This window comes from Camelina sativa, chromosome 14 (genome assembly GCF_000633955.1).
Source record: "Camelina sativa cultivar DH55 chromosome 14, Cs, whole genome shotgun sequence".
NCBI lineage: Eukaryota > Viridiplantae > Streptophyta > Magnoliopsida > Brassicales > Brassicaceae > Camelina > Camelina sativa.
The window spans coordinates 285,001-308,341 of NC_025698.1; the positions used below are offsets into that span (position 1 = coordinate 285,001).

Here is a 23,341-nt window from a genome sequence, read left to right on the forward strand (position 1 = left end):
AATAATAAAACATTTTCTAATATTATATAAAAATTTAGGTTGTGGATCGGAGTGTTTTAGTTTAAAATATATTTTTGATCTATGCACACGTACGCGTTCAAACTGAAACTTGTTTTTCTCCTAATTATAGATGCCAATAAATATTAGTAAATTGGTTTACAAAATTTACAAAGCAAAAGGGTTAAACAATTCATGATATTTAGCAACAAAGCTTATACTCCGCCATTGCAATTGTGGAATTCGATGAGTACTAATCAAAGAGTGACATAGTGTGAATATGTTTCGTTTGTGGGAGATTTTAAATTATACTACTAGTAATTTGTTTGTGTCAATAAAATAAAAAAGTGAAGCATCTTCTTTGAATGGTCAATAAGTCAAACTTATTCACAAACATGCGAGAAGGGGGGGGGGGGCTTGAGGTTTGACTTCTCCACATAGAGAGGGATTAGATGCTGACTCATCATTCCTCAGCAGCTGTCGACTAATTTGGACACGCTTCTTCCACTAATAATTCCTTAACACGTGTCACGCCTGCGCGACTCAAACACTGTCAAATAAGAAATTGTTAGGAAAAAGGAATAACAACATCGGGACGTACTTACTCTGTTAAATGTCCAGTTACAAATCTTTTCCTGGGCTTTAAGCCCATTGTTATGAAATATATTTGTAAATGGAGAGACACGCTAACTAAAAAGGGCCTTAAATATATCAAACAGAAAAATCATCCCGATACGTGTCATAAGCGTATTGTGCATACAGAGAACCGCGATACATGGGATTAATACTACGCTCCACCGACGTGCATATGAGCGGACATGGTCGGTCCATTAATCTCTTGCGCATCTTATTCCTTACGCAACAATACTTTCCCACTTCTCCTCTTTCGGATAAATACTTTCCAATTTTTTTTTGTCATTCTAAGTATCGTCGACATAATAACTACTATCCCATGACTAAAAAATCTATCTCTATCGAGTTCAACTATAACTTCAAACAAAATATCTATTTTCATAAATAATAATATATACTTTCGTCAGACTGATAGTTAATTTTCCTATTTAAGAACATTAATAATTGTTGTCATGTATTACCAAGCACAAGACACGTATTATCCACGCTTTCACTCTCACTCGTCGAAAGATCTCACACGTACACAAGAAACCCATTATAAAATGTAATCCATTCACTTTGTACCGACTTAATAAAACATCGTAATCCCATCCGTTTATATATAGTCCAAGAAAAACTTCATACTATCTTACACACTTACATCACAAAATTCAAAAGCAAAAAGAAAAGATTTATCAAGAAGAATCATTTATATGGCGAGCTTGCTAGATAAAGCCAAGGGCTTCGTGGCTGATAAACTCACCACGATCCCTAAACCGGAGGGTTCCGTTACTGACGTTGATCTTAAAGACGTGAACCGCGAGTCCATTGAGTACTTGGCCAAAGTTTCCGTCACCAATCCTTACAGTCATTCGATTCCGATCTGTGAGATCAGTTTCACTCTCCACAGCGCTGGCCGGTAAAACACGCTTTCTAACTCCGTCGTTTGATTCTTTTTTTTTTTCATCCATGATCCATTACAAATTACCAATATAAAATCTTTAGTAATCATATATGTAGTTAACAGATGGTCACTTGGTTTGGTTCTGTTATGCTCTGTTATTTCCATCTTTCGTTTCGTTCGGTTATGCTCCGAACGAATGTCTTTTTTGTTGAGATTGTTCGGTTCGGTTTGATTTTGATTTGTTTGAGTTGTGAAAACAAAAACCGGCTAGATTACAAATAAATTTCGGTTCGGTTTACATATGCAAGTCGTGCGGTTTGTCTTTGCTTGTTCGTTACATATTGTTAGAACTAGTGTACATATTAAAATAAAAAATCTTAGGCATCTTAGTTTAATTGATTGATTCCATATTATGGTATTGTTGAATTATTATTATTATTATTATTATAGAGATGTATAATTATATGCAAATGCAATGATACAATATGATAGGGAGATCGGAAAGGGGAAGATACCGGACCCAGGTTCTCTGAAAGCTAAGGACATGACAGCTCTTGATATTCCAATGGTGGTGCCGTATAGTATACTCTTCAACCTGGCTCGAGACGTTGGTGTGGACTGGGACATTGACTACGAGCTTCAAATAGGTCTCATAATTGACCTCCCTGTTGTGGGCGAGTTTACTATCCCTATTTCCAGCAAGGGCGAAATCAAGCTTCCTACTTTCAAAGATTTCTTCTGATCTTTTTGATCTACTTAACCTATGACTATGAGACGATGATAATGCATGTAACGAATGGGTTTGCCTATATATAATCAATAAATGTTCTTTTGTGATCCTATCATGTGAAAAAAAAAAATCAATAAATGTTTTATGATTTCAGTTATTGTTATTTTTTTTTCCATTTAAATTTCGTAATTGCATAAAAAACAAACTAAATGCAAGGGAAATCTTAATTCAATTTGGTGAATTTGATATGAAAACCGAATGATCTGTTGAGTTCCGAGTTTTTTTTCTTTGTTTTTTTCCTTTTGGTCTTGTTTAGTCTGGTTAACCGGGTTTAATTCCTTATCCGCAGAGCTTTCTTTCTCTCATGCATGTTTAAAGTAAAGCATGCAATTTTTGGAAGCAACTTTTGGAGGTTACTTTTATGTTATGTTGAATTGTAGTTGAAGCAAAATTACAATTCTATTTATTTATTTTAATTTTAATGGCTCGAGAAAAATGATTTAGAAAAAAAAAAAAAAGACTTTTGTTATCCAACAAATTCAGAAAAAAAATATAGACTTTCATCAATTTATTAAACCATTTATATAATTATATGAATATAATAAAGCATCCATAAAGTTGCATGCATACACATGTAAAGAAAAAGTATAATGGTAAAAAAGTAAAAAAAAAAAGTTGACCTAATTTTCTAAACCAGATAGAAGCAAATTTGTGAATAAACTTACGGACCAAACATAATCCTGCAGACTCCTAGAAGGGAAAAACCGTAGATAAATTATGCTTTAATACCATATAATCCCTAGAGACTCTTTCTTCGGTTTCTTTTTTCCAAATAGAAAGTGAAGAAAATTCCGGCGGGAACGTGAGCCGCCGGAAGGGCCAAAGGTGGGATGGAGCTTGCCGGTGGGATGGAGCGTGCCGGTGGGGTAGAACGTCTCGGCTGGATGGAGCGTGCCGGCGGGGTGGAGTGTGCCGACTAGATGGAGCGTGCCGGTGGAGTGGAGCGTTCCGGCTGGATGGAGTGTTCCGGCTGAATGCAGAGCCGGACTTGAGCATAGTTTTTTGAAACATTTGAATGGGGCCCCCAACTTCAAAGGGCCCTACTTTTTTTTTGGGTTCATTATATGTGTATAAATTCAGCAAAAAAATATAGAGATATAACATTAAAATAAAGTTTGATGAATACATTTTTTAACAAAAAATTAAAACAATTATTTTTAAAAAGATTTAAGTTGTTATTATTTTTTTAAAATAAAATTTTGGTGTAAAGAGATTTAAAAAAAAAAAAAATTGGATATTATGAAAATTATATAAAAAAATTCAAAATTCTTATTGGACCCCCAATTTCATTGGTCCGTCTCTCGATGGAGAGTGCCGGCGGGGTGGAGCGTGCCGGCTGGATGGAGCGTACCCGCTAGATGGGACGTACCCGCTGGATGGGGTGTGCCGGCTGGATGGGGCTTACCGATGAGGCTGAACTTGTCGCCTGGGGGGTAGAGCACGCCGGAAGAAGGAAAACCCATTGCAGTGATGGAGGAGTGAAACCTTTTAAATTTGTACGTAGTGTTAAAGGCAATTAAATAGATCTTAGAACGTGAGAGATGTAAAAAGTAGAGAAAGTGTTTTTATTATATATGCTACTGGAAGTAAAAATACTTCTAATTCAAATAGGAGAAGGAAGATTATCCTAATCTTTCTTTTATTTCCCTTAGTTTTCTATATATTAGGTTAGAGGCATGATTATACACGTGAGCGGATGTTGGAAAATTTCGGTAATTGATTAATATCGAATTATATTACTAGGATGTTAAAATGGTAAACCCACTCCATTTAAACCCATCCCATTTAAACCCACCCCATTAAAGTATAAACCCATTTAAATCTATATATTTAAATATATATTTGAAACCCATATAACCATACCCATTTAAACATACATTACCCCATTTAACATATTAAACCCATTTAAGTATATAATTTTAGTGATAATTTGCAATTTGGTGGCTTTGTAATTTCGGCGGTAAAACATTTTTATAACAAAAGACAATTTGTATTTTTTGCGGAAAAACAAGATTTTGAGAAAAAAAAATATTTTGATATAAAAGACAATTTAATTTTGTTTGGCGGGAAAACAATTTTTTTACGGTTTTGGCAGGAAACATATATTTTTTGGTTTTGGCGGAAAAACACATTTTTACGGTTTTGACAGGAAAACACGTTTTTATGGTTTTGACGGGAAAACATGTTTTTACTGTTTTGGCGGGAAAATGTGATTTTACAATATCAAAATGAGTTTCACCCTACTACTAGATAATGCAAATAGAAAATTGAAGTTTCACCCTTTTTATTTTGGTCATATTTTCACGTTTTAACTAGAATATTTTTTTCTTTTCTTTTCTAAAACCCACTCAGACTCGAAATAGCTAGGATCTGTATATATATGCATGAGGACAGCTATATAGTTGTTGTTTGAGCCGATCGGGTCGTCCTCGTAAGAATAAAAGCAATGGCCAGTTCTATCACACCGTTGAGTCTCGATGTTCTAATTGGTGGTGAGTTCAAATAAACAATCTATTAATGGTTTTTAGTTACCTTTTCATCTCACTTTTGGATTTCATTAATATTATACAAATATTCTAACCGTGTAATATGTTTGGTGCATGATGATGGAAACAGGATCATATATTACGACTTTTACATGAATTTCTTCATCATTGCCTTTGGTCTTGCATCGATTTTGTACATGAGACACAACAATATCCACTTCTCCCCTAGTGACGAGCCTTACATATATCTCTGGCCTATCTACATCGTCTTGTGCATTATAGATGTGTTTAAGAAATAATGTAAATGTAATTTTCTCTTGATATATAAATGTAATTAAGAAATAAAATATAGATATAAAATCGATTGTAATTCCTCCTTAATCCTTATATAGCTTAATACAAATCCTTTTCACCTCTAATCTTAATTCGACTACGTACTCTAATTAATTAAATTACACTGAGAATTGTACTATATATATTATGCTCTATGAGACAGTTTTCTTTGCACGAAGAAGGTAAACCTTTATGTCTCTTTCATCCATATGACACAAAAGACATTTCTATATATATTATGTTTTTGTCTATTGTGGCTTATAAGTTTTCCTTTATTAAAGTTCGTCGTGTACTACGTACTATTTGCCTATCCCAATATTTCTAAATTAATTTTCAACCAAAAAAAAAAAAATTTCTAAATTAATTAACTAGCCACACAAAACTATATTTAAAAGAAAAAACAAACTATACCGTTGTGTACTACGTACTATATGTATTTGTTTCTTTTCATAAATTATATCTTAAGTTTTAAATCTTGAACATACAAAGAGACAAGATAAATAAAGAAGGTGCGTAATGGCAAGATCGTCATTTGCTTATCACCTTTTTAAAATTTCTGTAGCCCTAATTGCCAACCTCCGCTCGTTCAAGCCACCCCCGTCCACGTATCTTCGTTCTTTTAATTTCTCAATCTAATATATTTTTTTCCTCCAATGTAATTAACGTAAAACTCTTTTTTCTCTATATTTTGTTTTAAAACGTATATGAAATATGGAATTCAAGTTGGACATCAATTAGCAGGGGTTTAAGAAAACTGACTTGCGGGGGTATATTGAGGAAAAAATCTACCGACTTTTCCCCACATACGAGCTATTCGTGTATTAGTTTAGTACATTATCTCGATAATTCCTTGATTATTTTATCGAAAATTGGTTCTTCATGCGACCAAAAATTAGGAAACTATTCGAAGTGACAACTCCGAAAGAAGAGATTTTAGTTACAGTCGAAACAATCTTATGACACATCTTGACCACTTAAACGGTCTTCTTTCCTTTCTCGCATAAGTTATTCAAATATCGTTTCATATATATAATATATATTGTTATTAAACTAATATAAAATAACATTTTTGCATATGAATGGGGATTCGTTTGGTATGGATCACAATAACAAATTATGTTTCGGTAGTCCGGGATTTCGTGTTCCCCAATGTGGGCTTAGTATCCCAAAGTCCCAAGTAAGGGAGATATGAAGTGTGCACGTAGAATTAGAAACCTCTTAACTAAAAAGAAGTTGACATATAAAGGGTAAATAACTAACGGATATTAAACAACACTCACTATGCGCTTATACTGCTAAAAAGGTAAAGACTAGAGATTAGCTAGAGTCAAAGCAAACACTCAACAATATTTTATTTTCCCTTTCTAATGTACGTAAATTAAATATTGTATTAATTTAATTTTAACATAACTACGTATCCTTTACACCTTTTTTAGGTTAAGAAATCATTATTATTTTTGGCTTATGAATCTCGACTATTTAATTTGTTCGATCGGCATTAGAGAATAAAATATGACAATTTGATATTTAGTCCACAAATTTTGGTTCATGTGTAAATAATTCAGGGACAAACAAAGTACTAGCTAGATGTTGCAAGCTTAATTATAATTATTTTTTTGAATATAATGGTGCAAGCTTAATTATTGAAAGTAGGGAAACTCCGTTACAAGGAAAAAGCAGACCACCTTAACTACGGCAAAATAAGTCCAAACAAAAACAAAATGAAATCTTGGAAAAGTCGATGATACTTGAAGGAGCTACTCTTTCCCATGTGTAGCCGCTCCGGTAGCTAGCAAGATCTCCATAACCTCCTTCAAGTATCATCGACTTTTAGCCAAGCTTTCATTTTGTTTTCCCATGTGTAGCCAAGCTCCGGTAGCTAGCAAGAAATCCATCACCTCCTTCGTGTTTGCTCCTGTCAACGCCTATGCTATCTTGGGAGCTACAAAAGTTGAAAAAAAAATTATATTAGAAAATGACTATATAACTCGATCGTAAAAAAAAATAAGAAAGAAAAAGTCTACTCCGACCTACAAAAGAAAATAAGTGATGATATAATTACCTGCGCGTGTAATGCTGATGAGACGTTTGTCATGTTCCTCGGCAGCGATATCGATAATGAGCGTTTTGAAGTTGCCGAAACCGAAATCAGCTGAGATACTCTGAAATAATTAAAATAACAATTAAGCAGTGAAAATTAAAAATAAGGATACGATATATACAATCATTCCTCCTAATTAAAATGAAAAAAGAAGAAGCTAAAAACCTGGTCGAGCTTCTCGTTAACGGTAACAGCCAAGTCATCTTTCTTCTCAAACAGTTCCACAAAAGTGTGACTGGAGACCGCGGTTTTGATAGCTAGAAATTAAGAATAATTTAATTAGGTTTAGAGACATTCAAAGTAGTAACAGATGTGATGATAATAAAATCACGACGCACTAACCATCAAACGAATGGGCCTCAATTAAGCTCTTTCTGTCATTGTGGACATATAATGCCTTCTTTGCGTTGTTCTTATCCGTGACATCCAAAACTGCAAAGTGAATTGACGCCACAACACTGACAAATACATCATCCTGCATATTAAAAACAAAAAAAAATGATAATTTTGAAAAACGTACAAAAAAAAACAAAGAACAAACTCTTAAACAAGACGACGACACACATAACTTTGTCTTGGTAATAGCACACCAGCATATTGTTGTTGGACCATCATTGAGATTTGGCCAGCTAATTGGTTATTAGCTGGCCAAATCTCAATGATGGTATTTGTGCAAGAGCTTATAATAACTCCAAAAGTTCTTGTGCAAGAGCTTATAATAAGTCCAAGAGCTTACAATGATGGTCTCAATGATGGACATTATAATAACTCCAAAAGTTTCAACAATTTCCGTTCTTATTCTTAGGGTTTTCTCTCGATGGTTACTTAGAGGCTCTTCTTCTTTATAACTATTACAAGGGGATCTTATATAGAACCCTTGGAATAATCCAGAACAAGCCAACCTTATCTAGAAACGACAGCTGTAATGTTGACTGGAGAGTTTGAATTTGTTTTTCATGGTGGAGCGTGTCTTATTTCTCAGTTTTAACGTCATTTGCCGGTACCGAAGGTTTTTGTCGTTTTCTTTTCTGCTCAAGACTAAAGTTTGAAAAAAAAAAAAAAAAAACTAAAGTTTGAAAATTTCAGTTATTGGGCCTTTGTTATTTTATCATGGACTTCTTTAGTGTGGCCCATCTTTACTATCACTCATTTTGTAGATGGCGAGGGCATCAAAACGATACCGTATCCTCCTCCGCTCAAGTTTGGATGAAATTAGAATATCCGGTTCGATAGATCTATACTCGGTTTGGGTGGGATTCTGAGAATATTCAGTACCGTTTGCATATAAAATTAAAAGGTATAGGTTTATTATTCTATTTACTGGTTCTACTACACATAATTCATCAAGAAATAGCTGAGAGATTTCGGATATCGAGACGGATTATACCCTAGTGCATCCAGCCATTAATCTACTTATTTATAAGAATTTTCAGTTTGCCTTTCAAATCTTTAAATAGTATAGTTAAAAGCAAAGCATAAAAGAGGGAACGTAGTCTGGCTCCTTTAGCTCGTACGTGTGGTCAGCGAAGGACGTGTACGAGTCTGGAGCTAGGCACAGAGAGACAGAGAGAGACAGAGATAGACGACATAGACCGCAAGGCACGTACGTATATACTTTAAAGAAGAAACGTTTGTGGCGGGAAACAGAAAAATTAATGCAGTGGAGAAGTTTGTGAGTGTGATGTAGAAAAAAAAAACCAAAAAATTAGCTAAATTGTTTTTAGGTTTTTTTTCAAATATTATTTTAAATAAATTGTTTTGGTTTTTAAATAAATGTTTTTGATTTCACAAAATGTTTTTAACTAATCTATTTATTTTTTTTATTTTACATATAATGTTACTTGTGAATATGTGGTGTTTTTATTTAAAATAAATTAATAATTGAAAATGAGCCTTGGACCTAGGCCAAAGTTATAAAAGAAAAAGAAAATTGGAGGTTGCTTTTGCTTCACAAACAAACAAACTTTGGCTAAGCTATACAAATAGTGAATATAAGTAGAAATGTTAAGACATGGAAGTTATAGTATCAGTGTGAAGGATCTTTGTCTGCTAAGAAGATCTGAGAGACAAAGTCTTGGAAACGAGAAGAGTAGATCTTGGGATGCACAGCTGAGATTGTCTTAGAGCTGTGTTGAATAGACTTGTAACAATGTTCAATGCGTTTTCTCACACCATAGTCTTGGAAAATGTCTATAATCCCGAGATACAATATCACATCGTACCATTCCTCTCCTCCTTCCTTACTGTTCTTCCGCACAACACTCCCTGATTCTCCTCTCTCAACCCTTCTTGCTCGCCCCGGTATCTTCATCCCGAAGTTAGTGCTTGAGCTGCAAGAAAGCCCATTTTTTTCATTAACCCTTAGTTCTGCTTTCTGGCAATTTGGATTTGAACACAAGGAAAAGGAATTCTCAAGATTGGTTACCTATTATGGAAAATGTTGGTCAAACTTGTTTTGGAGACAATGCTTCCTTTTGGAGATTCAGAAGTGTTGGTTGGAGCTGGACTCGGGATTATACTTGCTACTGACTGTATAGTTACTGAGTTCTCACTATCAATTGAATCTGTATGGATGAAAATAAGAATTTCTAATATTATTAGCACATAGTAATGTAGTTTTAAGATTGAAGATCATTCAAGGCACTGTTTTAAAATCACCTCTGCTCGGAGTGCATGAATACATAGTAGACGATCTATCTGGAGAGTTTGAAGCTGTCTTCATAAACTTAGAGCTATTGCTGTCAACAGAGCCTGCTAGCAAAGTGTATGTACCATTTCATATATTCTTTCTTGATGAATTACAGTAAACATGAGAAGAATGCTAGGGAGAGATTTACCTCGTGATGAGAAGCTGTCGTATACCGGGCTTAATCCATCAATTAAACCTGAAGGGACATGCTAATGAGGGATTTGATATTATAAGCTACAACTAATAAGAATGGAGAGACGGTGAGATGCTTAACTCACCTTGACACGAGCCTTTTACTTGTAAACCAAGCATTAAGCTATAATCCATTATGCCTTCATCTTCCAAAAGTTCACAATCTAGCTTTGCTTGCCTGCGCGATGGAAATTTTTTTTTGAGCATCTAAATCATTCTCTGAGACAAGAACCAATTAAGATATCAAGAACAGAGAAAACACACTTAATGAGGCGGTGTCTGGCCAAGGAATCCACGTAGAAACAAAAATCAAGGTCAATATCCTTCAAGATGGTTTTATCTCTGACTTTGATCTTCTTGTTAGTTCGACCTTGTGATGAACCCTTAAGATCATAGACCTTGTTCATAAAAACATCCGACTGAAGTATGTTTGACATGACGACAAAATATGTCTGCTCACCAGAGAAAACAAGTGTTTTGTAAGCCAAACATTATAATGATTTCCACTACATGCATGTGGGAATTAATCCGGTAGAGTCGTCGTATATATACCTTGTCACCTCCAACAGGCTTGACAGAGTGAGCTCCATAATTCTTGGACAACAAGGTGGACCTGTATTTATGAATATGACGGAAGTAACCAGGCAACATCTCTAGTATAACCTTGATTTCGGATTTGCGGAGAATCTTGATGAGGAAACGGTCATCTTTAGAGAGAAGAAACATGTTACCAACTTTGCCAGTAGAAAGCTTGCGTAAAGTCTCATCATTGCAGATAGAGGTCATGTATTCATCATGGTTAATATCCTCAAGTTCTTGTATTAGTCTGCAGATCAAACAAAGTAGAGAAGAGAGGGAAATGAATGAATACACATATATACCTCTCTAAACCTAGACCAGTTATTTAAAAGAGAAAGAGAGAAACCTGAAACCCAAGGGGCAGTAATCTTTCCATTGAAACTCAGTAATGGTTCCGGAGGGAAGATGTTTGATGTGCTTGGAAGAGTACCGAATCTTGTTTTTCTCAGTGGCTTTCACGTCCTTTGATGTTATCTCCCTTGTAAACATTTCTTCCGCTACAAGCACTCTCCTGATATCTTCTCATCTAATCAGCCCACATCCCTTTCAATGAAATTAATCCCACAAATGTTTCAATACGAAATTGACATAAAAAAAAAATCCGCAGAGAATTCGAACCCCTATATCGGAAATAACGTAACAACGTACAAGACAGAGAACCCTAAAAATTGGGTTGGTTCAAAACCCTAGAAATCGAAAATCCAGACAAATAATAGAGAAATGCCGAATAATTTGATCATACCAAGACAAAATGATCATATTGATCTAATTCATATAAACCATGAAGTTCTCCAGAAGATCTGGTAAGGAAAAAAATTTAAAGAGATTGGTATGTACCTGTTTGAGGAGCTGGGGAAAAGAGAGAGGGGGAGAACAAGAATTAAGAGTGCGTTGGATTGTCAAAGGCAATGAGAAATTTTGAGAAAAAAAAAAAGTGATTTGGTTTTCTTTTGTTCTGTTGAGACGTAAACAATAACAAAAGAAAAAGGGAACCAAATGAGGTTTTTAAAAAAAAAAATTTTGCCAAAAATGGGCGACGAAGTTCGCCGCTCGATGATCCAACTCATATTCCCCTCTGTTTCTTTCAATGAGGGCAACCAAACCAACCAACTCCCGCGTTCTGTTTCATTTTCCGTTACCATATATTAATTTATTTTGTTTATTTAATAACACTTTAAGGCCTATTAGCATATAACGGCCCAACAAAAAAGCTCTTACGGTATTTGACGAAATCCGGACCGCTGATTTGACATACCTTCAAAGTCGTCGACACGTGGTTAAGCAGAAATTGTCAACGTGCTTCCCTCACTCACGTATATTATTAGAACGTGACTGCGATGAAATCATGAAATATTATCGTTCACTTACCGGCGAGCGAAAACATCTATCATTTTGTAGTTTTCATGTTTAGAGTCCCCTGCAAGTATTTCCATAGACTATATATGATTATCTTGTCATGTTATGTTAGTATTCAATGTCCAAATTCATGGGATTCTTTTTTTGTTGTTGTTATATAGAGACAAAGGAAAAGAACGTTACTGACAACAATATTATCTCTCTCACCCAATAAAAGGCTTTACGGTTTTCAATTTTACCGATCGGAATCTGTAAAAGAAAAACATATTTATTTTTTTTCTTCTCGATATATAATATCCACATGCTTATAATCGTCATCAATTTATATATTGTTGCATGCCGTTTGTCTACAAAAACAGATACATTTTGTACTTAGAATTGCTTATAAATAATTAGAAAAGGTCAAATATAACGAGCTAGCTGTATACTTTTTATACATGGTGGTCACTATCTTATAAACCAACAACCGATCCATATAGTTCTTGCAACACACACACTTCCACGAAAACTAATCAATTTGGAAGGTAAAACGCTGAAACGGTTTGCATATGACTTAATATTTTGTTGTTTCAGCTGGTTCGTACGTAGAATCAAGATATATATATATTTTTGTCAACAATTTCTCATATAATTTCAACCTAGTGTACTAGTTAGGGGTAACATGGAGCAAAAGCAGCCAACCATCGCCGGCGATGAAGAAATAGCGGCGGAGAAACCGTTAAGACCAGCATTCCAGAAACCACCAGGGTTCGGTGATCAACAGAATCCACCACCTGGAACAACAACGCTTCCACGTCGCCTTCCCAGACCTATCCATCCGGCTTCACTCTACCCTGATGAGAAGAAACGACGCTGTAGTTTCTTCCGCTTTTTCTGCTGCTGCGTTTTTATCTTCGTCGCCGTCATTCTCCTCCTCATCCTCATCGCCGTCGCTGTTTTCTTCCTCTGGTACAGCCCGAAACTCCCCGTGGTCCGCCTCGCCTCTTTCAAAGTCAGCAACTTCAACTTTTCCAGCGCAACATCGGACGACGGTTGGTCGTTTCTGACGGCGGATACAACGGCGGTGCTCGATTTCAGAAACCCTAACGGAAAGCTGAGGTTTTACTACGGAGATGCTGACGTGGCTGTGATTCTCGGAGAGAAAGACTTCGAGACTAACCTTGGGTCAACGGAAGTCAAAGGCTTTGTTGAGAAGCCAGGGAATCGGACGGCTGTGATTGTCCCGACGAGGGTGAGGAAACGACAGGTGGATGATCCGACGGCGAAGAGGCTACGGACAGAGCTGAAAAGTAAGAAGCTGTTGGTGAGGGTGACAGCTAAGACTAAGGTTGGATTGGGTGTGGGCAGTCGCAAGATTGTTACTGTGGGAGTTAGCATCAGATGTGGAGGCGTTAGGTTACAGACGCTTGACTCGCAAATGGCCAAGTGCACCATCAAAATGCTTAAATGGTACGTTACGACTACTTAATCAAATACTTTTCCCCAACTTTAGATAAATCACTGAGGAAGCCATTTGATTGGATTGCTATTGCAGGATCATATTGCGGTCATGATGCAAGGGTGTCTTTTTGACTAGCTGTGCCTCTCAAATCAAAACCATAGAGTTATACAAGGAATTTGTATGAACTATTACGTTTAACTTGTAAAATACTGATGCAGCCATTTTTCTTATTGTAACACATTAATATACATACACTCATGCATATGAATATATGATCATTGTTAATTAATAATTTGTGTTATGTCTTTGACATCTAAAGTTCGAAATTGTTTTTTTTTTCGTAAAAGTAAAGTTCCAAATTTCTCTTCAATGTATCAATTAAGTTTCAATTAACAAATTGTTGAGCCATACTTCTACGTTGACATTGTGAAAATTATAAGACATAGATTAAGGTGATCAATGCTATAAACGTATACTTCTGATCTCTGATTACAAATAAAATCTATGCCAAAAAAAGAAAGAAACATGAGTAGTAAAATTTCAATCGGTTAATTGATCATTTACGTAACTAATTAAAATGGTGAATTCTGCTATTTTGGGACAAGGGATATTACATGATGATCATTGTAGGGAGGAGACGCAGTCTTTTAAACGAGTAGCGTTGCATACAACCGCATTTGTTTCAAACATACGATAAAATTCATTTGTCGTTCAGTAACGCGTGGAACAACAACCAAACAAAAAAAAAAAAAAAGAGAAACGAAGGGGAGAGAAATAAATATTAATTATAATGTTTGGGGCAAGAGAACGCTATTATGCGCGTTTGTTAGAAACCAAATTAAGTAAATCCACCAAATTACAATTTGCCAAAAATACCGTATGTGTTCGAACATCTCAACTAGGAAAAAATTCTTAGAAAAAAATCAATCAATTCCTGTAATACGATCTGTGTCTACAACCTCGAGAGGAGTTGTATGAGTATAATAAATTATAATTCAAATTCCAAACGCTCTGGGTAAAGTTGAAGTGGTGGGAAAATGGAGCAATTTCGAGAGATAGGAGAGGTATTAGGAAGCATTAAAGCGTTAATGGTGTTCAAAGACAACATTCAAATCAACCAACGTCAATGCGGTCTACTACTCGACCTCTTCACCGCAGCCTACGATTCAATTTCCGAATCCATGCGATCTAATCTACGCTTCAAAGAGAAGAACACTAAATGGAAGATTCTAGAACAGCCCTTAAGGGAGCTTCTATTGGTGTTAACAGAAGGGGAGGCTTATGTTAGAATGTCTTTAGAGCCTAAAATTGGGTTTTGGGCTAAGGCTATTGTGCTGCATTGCAATAGAGATTGCACAGAGCTTCACATACATAACTTGCTCTCTTGTCTACCGATCATCATCGAGGCTATTGAGACAGCGGGTGAGGTTTCAGGGTGGGATGAAGAAGAAATGAGCAAGAAGAAGTTGGTGCATTCTAACAAGTATATGAAGCAATGGAATGACTCTCAGATGTTTACCTGGAAGTTCGGGAGAGAGTATTTGGTTACCGAGGAATCCTGCAACCGGTTCGAGAGTGCTTGGACAGAGGACCGCTGGATTTTAATCAAGGAGCTTCAGGAGAAAAAGCAGCCCGGTTCAAGCAAACACGACCGGAAGATGGCTGATTTCCTTTTCAAGAAACTGGGAGATGGAAACGAGTGTCCCAAGCTGTTTCCGTCTTCTCTTCTGGTCAGCGCGAAAGATTACCAAGTGAAGAAAAGATTAGGGAGTGGAAGTCAGTACAAGGAGATTACCTGGTTAGGCGAGAGCTTTGCGCTTAGGCATTTCTTTGGGGATATCGATGCTTTGCTCCCTCAAGTCACTCAACTGCTATCTCTTTCACACCCAAACATTGTATATTACCTCTGCGGATTCACAGATGAGGAGAAGAAGGAGTGTTTCTTGGTCACAGAACTGATGAGTAAAACACTAGGTACACACATCAAAGAGATATGTGGTCCGAGGAAAAAGAACACTCTCTCCCTCCCTGTAGCGGTTGATCTCATGCTTCAGATAGCTTTGGGTATGGAATATCTCCACTCGAAGAAAATATATCACGGAGAGTTGAATCCATCAAACATTCTTGTCAAACCAAGAAGAAGTAACCAATACGGAGATGGGTATCATCATCTGCACGGGAAGATTTTTGGGTTCGGGTTGAATTCTGTCAAAGGGTTCTCTAGTAAAAGTGCTTCTTTGACAGGTCAAAATGAGAATTTTCCATTCATATGGTATTCCCCGGAAGTTCTAGAGGAGCAAGAACAGAGCGGAGCTGCAGGAAGCCTCAAGTATACTGATAAATCTGATGTGTATAGCTTCGGGATGGTTTGCTTTGAGCTTCTGACAGGTAAAGTGCCATTTGAAGATAGCCACCTGCAAGGAGATAAGATGAGTAGAAACATTAGGGCAGGGGAGAGACCGCTTTTTCCATTTCATTCACCTAGATTGATTACAAACCTGACAAAACGATGCTGGCATGCTGATCCAAATCAGCGTCCAACATTTTCATCTATAAGCAGAATTCTCCGGTACATCAAACGGTTCCTAGCCTTGAACCAGGAATGTCATAGTAGTAGCCAACAAGACCCGCCCATTAATGCTTCTCCTGTGGATTACTGCGAGATCGAGACAAAACTATCGCATAAGCTTTCATGGGAAACAACAGAGATAACTCAAGTTTCACAAGTTCCTTTTCAAATGTTTGCATATAGAGTTGTGGAACGAGCAAGAACTAGTAAGAAAAACAACATGGAGACATCTGAATCGGGCAGTGAATGGGCTTCGTGTAGCGAGGACGAGGGTGGAACTGGATCAGATGAGCAGGAGAAGGAAAGAAGATTGTCAATTTCAAATGATGTAGGTATGATGAGCAAGAAGAAGCATGTTTCAAAACTGGTGAAAGAGCGTCTGGCCTGAAACCAATAAAAAACCCAGGTGAGATTATCACAGAGGCTCTCCCATACATGTGAACCTTGTTACTATATCTACAAAAGGAATAAAAATTCAACTCGCCGTTTTGGATTTTGTGTTCAGGAACTCCGAGAGGGAAATCACGGCATCCCCCACTAAGCCCATGTGGGCAAAGCATGAGAACAAACTCAGAGAGTCAACTGATACTGATAAGCCCAAAGATACGAAGATCAAACTCTGGTCATGCCTCAGACTCTGAGCTTTCATAGTCTGCAGGACAAAACACACAAAAGTTCAACATACATACATGCTGTATAAATCAAAAGAACAATGTACTAAGTGCTCCAAAACGATAAATAATCTATGGGAAATTCCTACAGATAGGCAGGCCTTATATAGTTACTTCAGGCTGGTGAGACCCTTCCTTGTAGAGATTCAGTTGCTACAATATATCATCTTAAGGTAAACAATCATAAGAAGCAAATTATACTAGGCCTGATCAGTGTTTTCTATCATGTGCCAATTCACAAAAAGAGAATTAAAGGATGCATGTTACATAATAAAAGCGAACAGCATCACTTCACATTATTCAACTAAGGGTTTGGAATTTTGATTCCAGAACATCATAAAGAAGGGAACAATGACAGTGGAATTCCGAATTCGTCATCTACTCAAGGCGTATTATAGAATCACACACACTCTCTCTCTCTCTCTCGATCTATCAAAACCTTCGTTTTCTCCAATTAAAGAAAATTAAAAAAAAAAAAAAAATCGAGGGAAGATTCATTCATACTCTCCACCAGCGACTAGGGAGACTTGCAGATGCTGAGGATGGGGTCGTTCGGTGGTTCGGAATCGGAGCCTCGCCAATTTCGATACCTCCGCCGGATAAACGATCGTCCAAAGTCCAAACCGCCGCGGATACCGACCGTCACATCCTCCGACGCTTTGTGTCAATGATTTGTGAGATTACCAGAAAGTCCCTCGTTTTTAATGGGTTCTTATATTTTTCTATTTATATTTACTTTTTTTTTTTCTATAAAATGACATAATTTTCTGATAATTAACTAACCATATACATAATTAAATTACACACACGAAAAAAAATTAGGTCGTCTTCTTTGATGTAAAACAACGTTTTCTTCTTTTTAGGTTAACGGTTCGAAATCAACATGGAGTATGTATCTTCGTTTTAAGTACGTTTTATAATTTTATTAATAATATACCCTACAAAATTCACCGATGCTTGAAAGCAAGTGGAGTTTGTATACAGACAAATAATTTACAGCTCGTTTCCTGTAACATCTGTCATTGTCACCCTAGTATTATATATTAAAAAAAAAATCCAACAACTAAAATACATTTCTAAACTTTTGTGATGATGTATGTAACACAGAGAATTTGAATATTGTTTGACAAATAAATCGACTATTTAATTAAGAGTTGATTTATGAAACTCATCAACAAACAAAAAAAAGTAGTGAGCTTTTAGGATTAGAATACAATTCAAGTTATGAGCACGTCTTGGGACCATGGCACACACCATCTACTTAATTTGACAAAGTAAATCCTCCATCGTCAATGTGTTCAAGAGTATACTCTTGTGTATTGCTAAAAAAACACAAGAGTACACAAAATCAAGAACTAATATTGTATTTAGATATGTTTAGGAAGATTTTATTTATTTAGATATGTTTAAGAATATTTTATTTATTTATTTACTTAACAGACGTCGACGACCATTACGGTTTTATGGCCGTAATTTAATAAAATTTTATTTAACGTTAATTTAATACATTAGATATTTTTGTTCCAACCGAAAACTATTAGGTATTAAACGTCCAAATTAAAATAATTTGAGAATTTTTAAGGCTTTCATATTCATCAAAATAAACTTTCCTGACAAACTCTTGGCTAGTGTTTCTGTGGAGAGATGCAATGACTCTCTTCAGTAGGGATATGCATCAGTTGCTTACCAACCAAAAGATCGAAAGACTTCACCACTTCAAAGAGCTTGCAAGCAGTCACATAAAAAATGACGGTTTTGGAAGCAGTTCAAGACTGGACTAGGTGTCAACAAAGAGCGGATTACTTGATGCTGGGAGAGACTTTGGGTTTTGGGATAACTTGACAATTTGATGTTATTAATAATGTGGTGTAAATAAGAATCACAATAATGTTGTGTTTTTCAAGCGTAAGATCTTTCATTTTCTATTTTTTTTCTCATGTATTTTAGTTTTTTTGATAAGAATTCTATTTTTTTGAATTGCACAAATTTGTAGTTGTTATTTGCTAGTAGTGTACATGAGATATGGTTGTCAATATGAAAATCTTAATTTCATATGATTTTTATGATGTATCAAATAATGAACAATGCACAGAGCATGTGCTTGCGGTCCGATTGTAGTTATCTATTTCTCAGTCCTGTTTTTGTCAAAAATCTTTTATAGGGTTGGGTGGAGGAGTGTGAGATGGTGGGTTCGATTCTCAGATTTTCGAAATGACTAAAACATTTTGTTTTTTTTTTGTTTTTTTGGCTGGCCTTCTATCTCTTGGTCAACTTGACCTGGTAAAAGACCTCTATCCCTTAAATTAATAATCCTTGTAGTTGGTTGGTTTCTAGATTATCTTATATGTCTGAAATTATAATAAAATTCTGAATACCGAATCTTAAAAATTGCTAAAAGTCCGTCTTCTTCTTCTTCTTCTTCTTCTTCTTCTATCCTTAAAGCTCTCTCCCTCCGAACGTATATATATATTCAAACTCCATCGCCGATCTTCTTCTTTTTCTATTTCCCAGAGTACCAGTAGTAGTAGAGAGTAGATTAAGATTCCCCGGAAAACGAAGCAAAGTGCAAGAGAAAGCAACAGTTTTTTTTATTCCTCCTTTAAGCTTTCCACTAGTTCAAACTCTTTTTGATTATTTATTTAAAGGGAAGGAACACTCTTGAAATTTTCAAAAGGACTCTTTCTAAATTTTTACTACTATTAAATTAAAAAAGAAAGAAAGGCTTTGTTGTGAATTCATTCTCACCGGAGAACCAATTTACCCCAAAAAAAAAAAAAAAAACTCCCCTTTCAACCTAATCCTGTCTCCGGAAACGCTCTTCTTCTTCCAAGGTATACGTTTGATTTTTCCTCTTTTGGTTGTCTAATCTTTCCCGTTGAATTACTGATTCCATTAGATAAACCCTAGAGAAGCTTAGTCTTCGTCGGAGAAGAAAGACAAACTCCGATGAGGACAAGCGGTGACAATTTCGGAGCAGATGCTGTTTCAACAAGACCTGACGAAGACAGAGAGTTTAAAGAGGAGGAGCTCAATGATTCTTCTTCGAGCCCGATGAGAAATCGCCGAGACGATTCGAATTCACGACCTGGGAGGTCTCAGAGACTCGTCAAGGAAGAGACTGATTCTGATTCTTCTTCTTCTAAGACCCCCACAAACAAACCAATTCACTACACAGATCAACAACAAGCCGAGCTTCTCAGAAAGCTTGATTCTATTAAAGATCATCTTCTCCGTGGTGGAGCTAATACTAATTCTAATGTCAATGCTAATGTTGTGGTTGATCAGCCACCACCACCAATGGGTTTCCATCCTTCTTACTACCATCCATATCCATCTTATGGAATAATGTATCCTCCTACCACGAGTCATGTTCCACCGTCGCCTTATATAGACCCTTATGCATTCCCAATCCATAGGAAACCTCAAAACTTTTATCCTCATCACCCGAATCAGATGCTGCCTCGTCCTCCATATCCTCCTCCTCAAGGTCAGTATGTAGATATTGGTCCTGATCTTTTTGACCCTCAGTTACAGGATCCTAGATTCTTTCCTGCTACACCTAGTAGGTACGGTGACGGTGATGTCCCATATAGCCCTGTTGTGCACCACCACAATGACAATATGGCTGCTTTTAGTCCACATGCTGGTGTTCATCACACGAGGTGGCCTAGTGAAATTGATTCTGATTTTGGTGCTGCTGCTGCCTTTGCTCGTGGTTATGTCCAGAAAGCTGTCTCAGATACTGATTCTCGTCGTTGCCATCCTTTAGCTGGCGGTGCGCCTTTTATTGCTTGTCACAATTGCTTTGAGCTTCTCTATTTGCCTAAGAAGAAGCTTCTTGGTCAGGATAGGCAACAAAAGCTGCTATGTGGTGCTTGTTCTGAGGTTATCAGTTTCAAAGTTGTTGATAACAAGCTTGTTTTCTCCTCTTCTCCCCTTGATGATAGAAGTGCACCAACCGCAGCGGTAGATAATTATCCAGTTAAGGATGAGGAACCAAGAATACACCAGGAAATGAAAGTTGTCCATGCTGTATCGCGTAGTGAACACTCAGACGATGAAGAAAGAGCAAGCATTTCTAGTGAACCCCAGAGAGAGGTTGTCAAGTCTGTTCGCCGCAGAGCACAAGGCGCTAAAGTTCCTCCTCCACCTCCTCCTGAAAATTCTAATCTTCTTGAGCTCTTTGAGTATTCTAATGTAAACCGAGCTGCAATCACTTACGGAATGGCCCAGTTAGGGTACAATAAGCAAGAATCCTACGCGAAACAAGACTCACTGAAACCAGAATCAGTAGCTACCGAGACAGATGTTTCTTATAATGAGTACTATAATAACACGGGGGTGTCTGAAGATTCAAGTATCACAAAAACCAGCAAAGAAGAGAGCAGACCAAGAAACAGAAAACAGAGTAGTGAGTACGGTTTCTCAGATAAAATCATCTCTAACGACCAAGACAACGAGCAGTTAGAGGTTTGGGTGAATGGTCATCTGATACCGGAAGATCTCGTTATCAGTGCTGAGAAACAAGCTGGACCAGTTCAAGCTGGCAAGTACTGGTATGTTTTGGTCACAATTTGATTTACTTAGGACAAAGGTTTGATCAGTTGCTGAAAAGATCATCTTTATGTTATGAATCTGATTAGGTATGATTATCGTGCTGGGTTCTGGGGAGTGATGGGAAACCCGTGTCTCGGTATAATTCCAGTAAGAACATTCTTCACTAATCTTCCATTGATTTTACTTTCAGTTTCCGGTTTCTCTGTTTCTTGTGACTTTTTGTTGTATTGGTGTTTGATGAAGATTTATTTTGTCGATGCAGCCATTCATCGAAGAGTTTAGTCGTCCAATGCCAGATAACTGCGGTGCAGGAAACACGAGCGTGTTTGTAAACGGAAGAGAACTTCACGAAAGAGATCTTGAGTTACTTTCAGGGAGAGGTCTTCCTCGAAGCAAGAACCGTGCTTACATTGTTGATATATCAGGAAGAGTTCTTGATGGAGACTCTGGTGAAGAACTTAAGAGTCTTGGCAGATTAGCTCCAACGTAAGGCACAACAAGTTTTTGTTTTAAAGTCTTAGATCAAAACTTTTAGTTGATTATGGGATATATTATTAACTCATTTATTGAAAACTGAAACAGGATTGACAAGGTTAAGCATGGATTTGGCATGAGAGTTCCAAGATCATTAGTGTCATGAAGCTTCTTCATCAGCTTGATTCAGACTCTATGGTGCCAATCTTCGATTACAGTGTAAATTTTGTGCTTGTGATATATATATATATATAACACATCATTGCTTATATATATGCTAACCCATAACTTGTGTTCAGTTCTGTTTCTATATCGTTCCATCTTTGTTTTTGTTTTGGTGTTGAAGTTAAAGATAACCATGTGGAATTCTTTCACTTCTTTTTTTTGTGATCTGGTTGATGTAAATTGATCATTTTTTATTGTGGATAATCTTTTGGAAAATATGACGGAAGATATAGATCTGTTCCAGGCTGTACCTGACCGTTTTCAAGAAAAAACAGAGAGACAGAGAATTACAAAATCAACTTCAAGTAAGACGGGTCCACGTAGCCGAGATTCAAGCCCATTGAATAATTTACTGAGTATGGGCCTCGTTGTCGTGGTAGTGGTGTACAATGCGTAGTTTAATTATTTCTTAAATTTATTATAAAAAAATTCTAGATAATGTTGATACGAAGTTTAAAAACAAAAAAGTCTCATGAAAGTTAACGAGTACAACCCGTATATTGATTATTTAAAGACAAATTTGTAAGCATAAACTAGATAATAACTTATATACTAGCACACACACACAAGGAGTTTTTAGGTGCAAGGCTGTGCGAGATCTCTCTATCTTTATTCTTTAGAGTTTAGACTTTAGTTGGAAAAAAAAGGAGAGAGGTCTCTATCTATCATTTGCTCATAAATCAATGAATACTGTAGGAGTAGGACCATTCCGAAGTGACATCTATTCTTATCAGATTTTCGTTTCACAGTTTTGTACTTTCCTTCAAATCTGTGTTATTTTATATACTTTCTAAAAAAAAAAAAAAATCGATTAGACAGTACAAAATACAAAACTGAATCACATAATAATGTTCATTACAAGTAAAGATTACTTTACTCAATATTTTAACGTCTTAGAAAAGTAGTTATGCCATGGTTCTATGCATTTTTTTCTAGTTACTGTAAATAATTGATGCTCCTACTATGGATGGCTTAATCATTGCTTAAAGAGACAAAACATACGATTCGCTTTACAATTTGTAACTTAAAAAACAATTAAGGAGGCCTAATCATTAGAGTTTTCTTTGTTCTGAATCTCTGACCACAAATCTCTTTAATTAAGCCACGACCGACATCAAATCTCTTACAAGCAAATGCACAAACAAACAAACAAAGAAACTCGAGATAATTAAATTATTTCATGGTTTTAATTAATAAGACCTAAAGAGTGTATAGTTTTGAAAGAAGGAAAAAAAGAAAAAGAAAAACAGAGTCCGCTCTGTCTTTTATCATTACAAAGAAGTTCATCGCTTTCAACGCCAACCAAGAAAGCTCAATTATTATTATCAGAAAACATCCCCAAAAAAAAAAAAAAAAAAAAAAAAA

General features: G+C 36.3%; 5 protein-coding genes and 1 pseudogene across 6 annotated transcripts; 4 read left to right on the forward strand and 2 right to left on the reverse strand.

Moving 5' to 3' along the window:
* LOC104738649 (probable desiccation-related protein LEA14) lies at positions 1,205-2,400 on the forward strand. Its single transcript, XM_010458819.2, has 2 exons — positions 1,205-1,528; positions 2,006-2,400. The coding sequence occupies exons 1-2, from the start codon at positions 1,323-1,325 to the stop codon at positions 2,253-2,255; spliced, it is 456 nt and encodes a 151-aa protein (XP_010457121.1). The 5' UTR covers positions 1,205-1,322; the 3' UTR covers positions 2,256-2,400.
* On the reverse strand, positions 6,701-7,871 carry LOC104738650 (hypersensitive-induced response protein 1-like). Its single transcript, XM_019235954.1, has 4 exons — positions 7,566-7,871; positions 7,389-7,480; positions 7,185-7,284; positions 6,701-7,064 (listed from the first exon to the last, which is right to left on the reverse strand). The coding sequence occupies exons 1-4, from the start codon at positions 7,702-7,704 to the stop codon at positions 7,048-7,050; spliced, it is 348 nt and encodes a 115-aa protein (XP_019091499.1). The 5' UTR covers positions 7,705-7,871; the 3' UTR covers positions 6,701-7,047.
* LOC104738651 (phosphatidylinositol 4-phosphate 5-kinase 10) lies at positions 9,143-11,627 on the reverse strand. Its single transcript, XM_010458822.2, has 9 exons — positions 11,521-11,627; positions 11,030-11,226; positions 10,657-10,930; positions 10,369-10,556; positions 10,191-10,282; positions 10,061-10,108; positions 9,882-9,974; positions 9,649-9,787; positions 9,143-9,553 (listed from the first exon to the last, which is right to left on the reverse strand). The coding sequence occupies exons 2-9, from the start codon at positions 11,170-11,172 to the stop codon at positions 9,250-9,252; spliced, it is 1,281 nt and encodes a 426-aa protein (XP_010457124.1). The 5' UTR covers positions 11,173-11,226; positions 11,521-11,627; the 3' UTR covers positions 9,143-9,249.
* On the forward strand, positions 12,527-13,834 carry LOC104738652. Its single transcript, XM_019235941.1, has 2 exons — positions 12,527-13,488; positions 13,574-13,834. Exons 1-2 carry the CDS (start codon positions 12,701-12,703, stop codon positions 13,590-13,592), a joined length of 807 nt encoding a protein of 268 aa, XP_019091486.1. The 5' UTR covers positions 12,527-12,700; the 3' UTR covers positions 13,593-13,834.
* LOC104743101 lies at positions 14,267-16,701 on the forward strand (annotated as a pseudogene).
* Positions 19,076-22,226, forward strand: LOC104738653. Of its 2 annotated transcripts, XM_010458828.1 has the most exons (5): positions 19,076-19,551; positions 19,628-21,276; positions 21,364-21,424; positions 21,540-21,763; positions 21,860-22,226. In XM_010458828.1, the coding sequence occupies exons 2-5, from the start codon at positions 19,667-19,669 to the stop codon at positions 21,915-21,917; spliced, it is 1,953 nt and encodes a 650-aa protein (XP_010457130.1). In that variant the 5' UTR covers positions 19,076-19,551; positions 19,628-19,666; the 3' UTR covers positions 21,918-22,226. The 2 variants fall into 2 exon arrangements, with proteins under 2 accessions (XP_010457130.1, XP_010457128.1); XM_010458826.1 differs by having other exon boundaries at positions 19,076-21,276.

Coding starts and splice junctions, on each gene's coding strand:
- LOC104738649 (XM_010458819.2), top strand. CDS start 1,323: ATGGCGAGCTTGCTAGATAAAGCCAAGGGCTTCGTGGCTGATAAACTC. Junction 1,529..2,005: donor ACTCTCCACAGCGCTGGCCG/GTAAAACACGCT, acceptor ACAATATGATAG/GGAGATCGGAAAGGGGAAGA.
- LOC104738650 (XM_019235954.1), bottom strand. CDS start 7,704: ATGCAGGATGATGTATTTGTCAGTGTTGTGGCGTCAATTCACTTTGCA. Junction 7,481..7,565: donor TGAGGCCCATTCGTTTGATG/GTTAGTGCGTCG, acceptor CTTAATTTCTAG/CTATCAAAACCGCGGTCTCC. Junction 7,285..7,388: donor TTAACGAGAAGCTCGACCAG/GTTTTTAGCTTC, acceptor TAATTATTTCAG/AGTATCTCAGCTGATTTCGG.
- LOC104738651 (XM_010458822.2), bottom strand. CDS start 11,172: ATGTTTACAAGGGAGATAACATCAAAGGACGTGAAAGCCACTGAGAAA. Junction 10,109..10,190: donor AGTAAAAGGCTCGTGTCAAG/GTGAGTTAAGCA, acceptor ATGTCCCTTCAG/GTTTAATTGATGGATTAAGC. Junction 9,788..9,881: donor TTCATGCACTCCGAGCAGAG/GTGATTTTAAAA, acceptor TCATCCATACAG/ATTCAATTGATAGTGAGAAC.
- LOC104738652 (XM_019235941.1), top strand. CDS start 12,701: ATGGAGCAAAAGCAGCCAACCATCGCCGGCGATGAAGAAATAGCGGCG.
- LOC104738653 (XM_010458826.1), top strand. CDS start 19,667: ATGAGGACAAGCGGTGACAATTTCGGAGCAGATGCTGTTTCAACAAGA. Junction 21,425..21,539: donor CGTGTCTCGGTATAATTCCA/GTAAGAACATTC, acceptor TTGTCGATGCAG/CCATTCATCGAAGAGTTTAG. Junction 21,764..21,859: donor CTTGGCAGATTAGCTCCAAC/GTAAGGCACAAC, acceptor AAACTGAAACAG/GATTGACAAGGTTAAGCATG.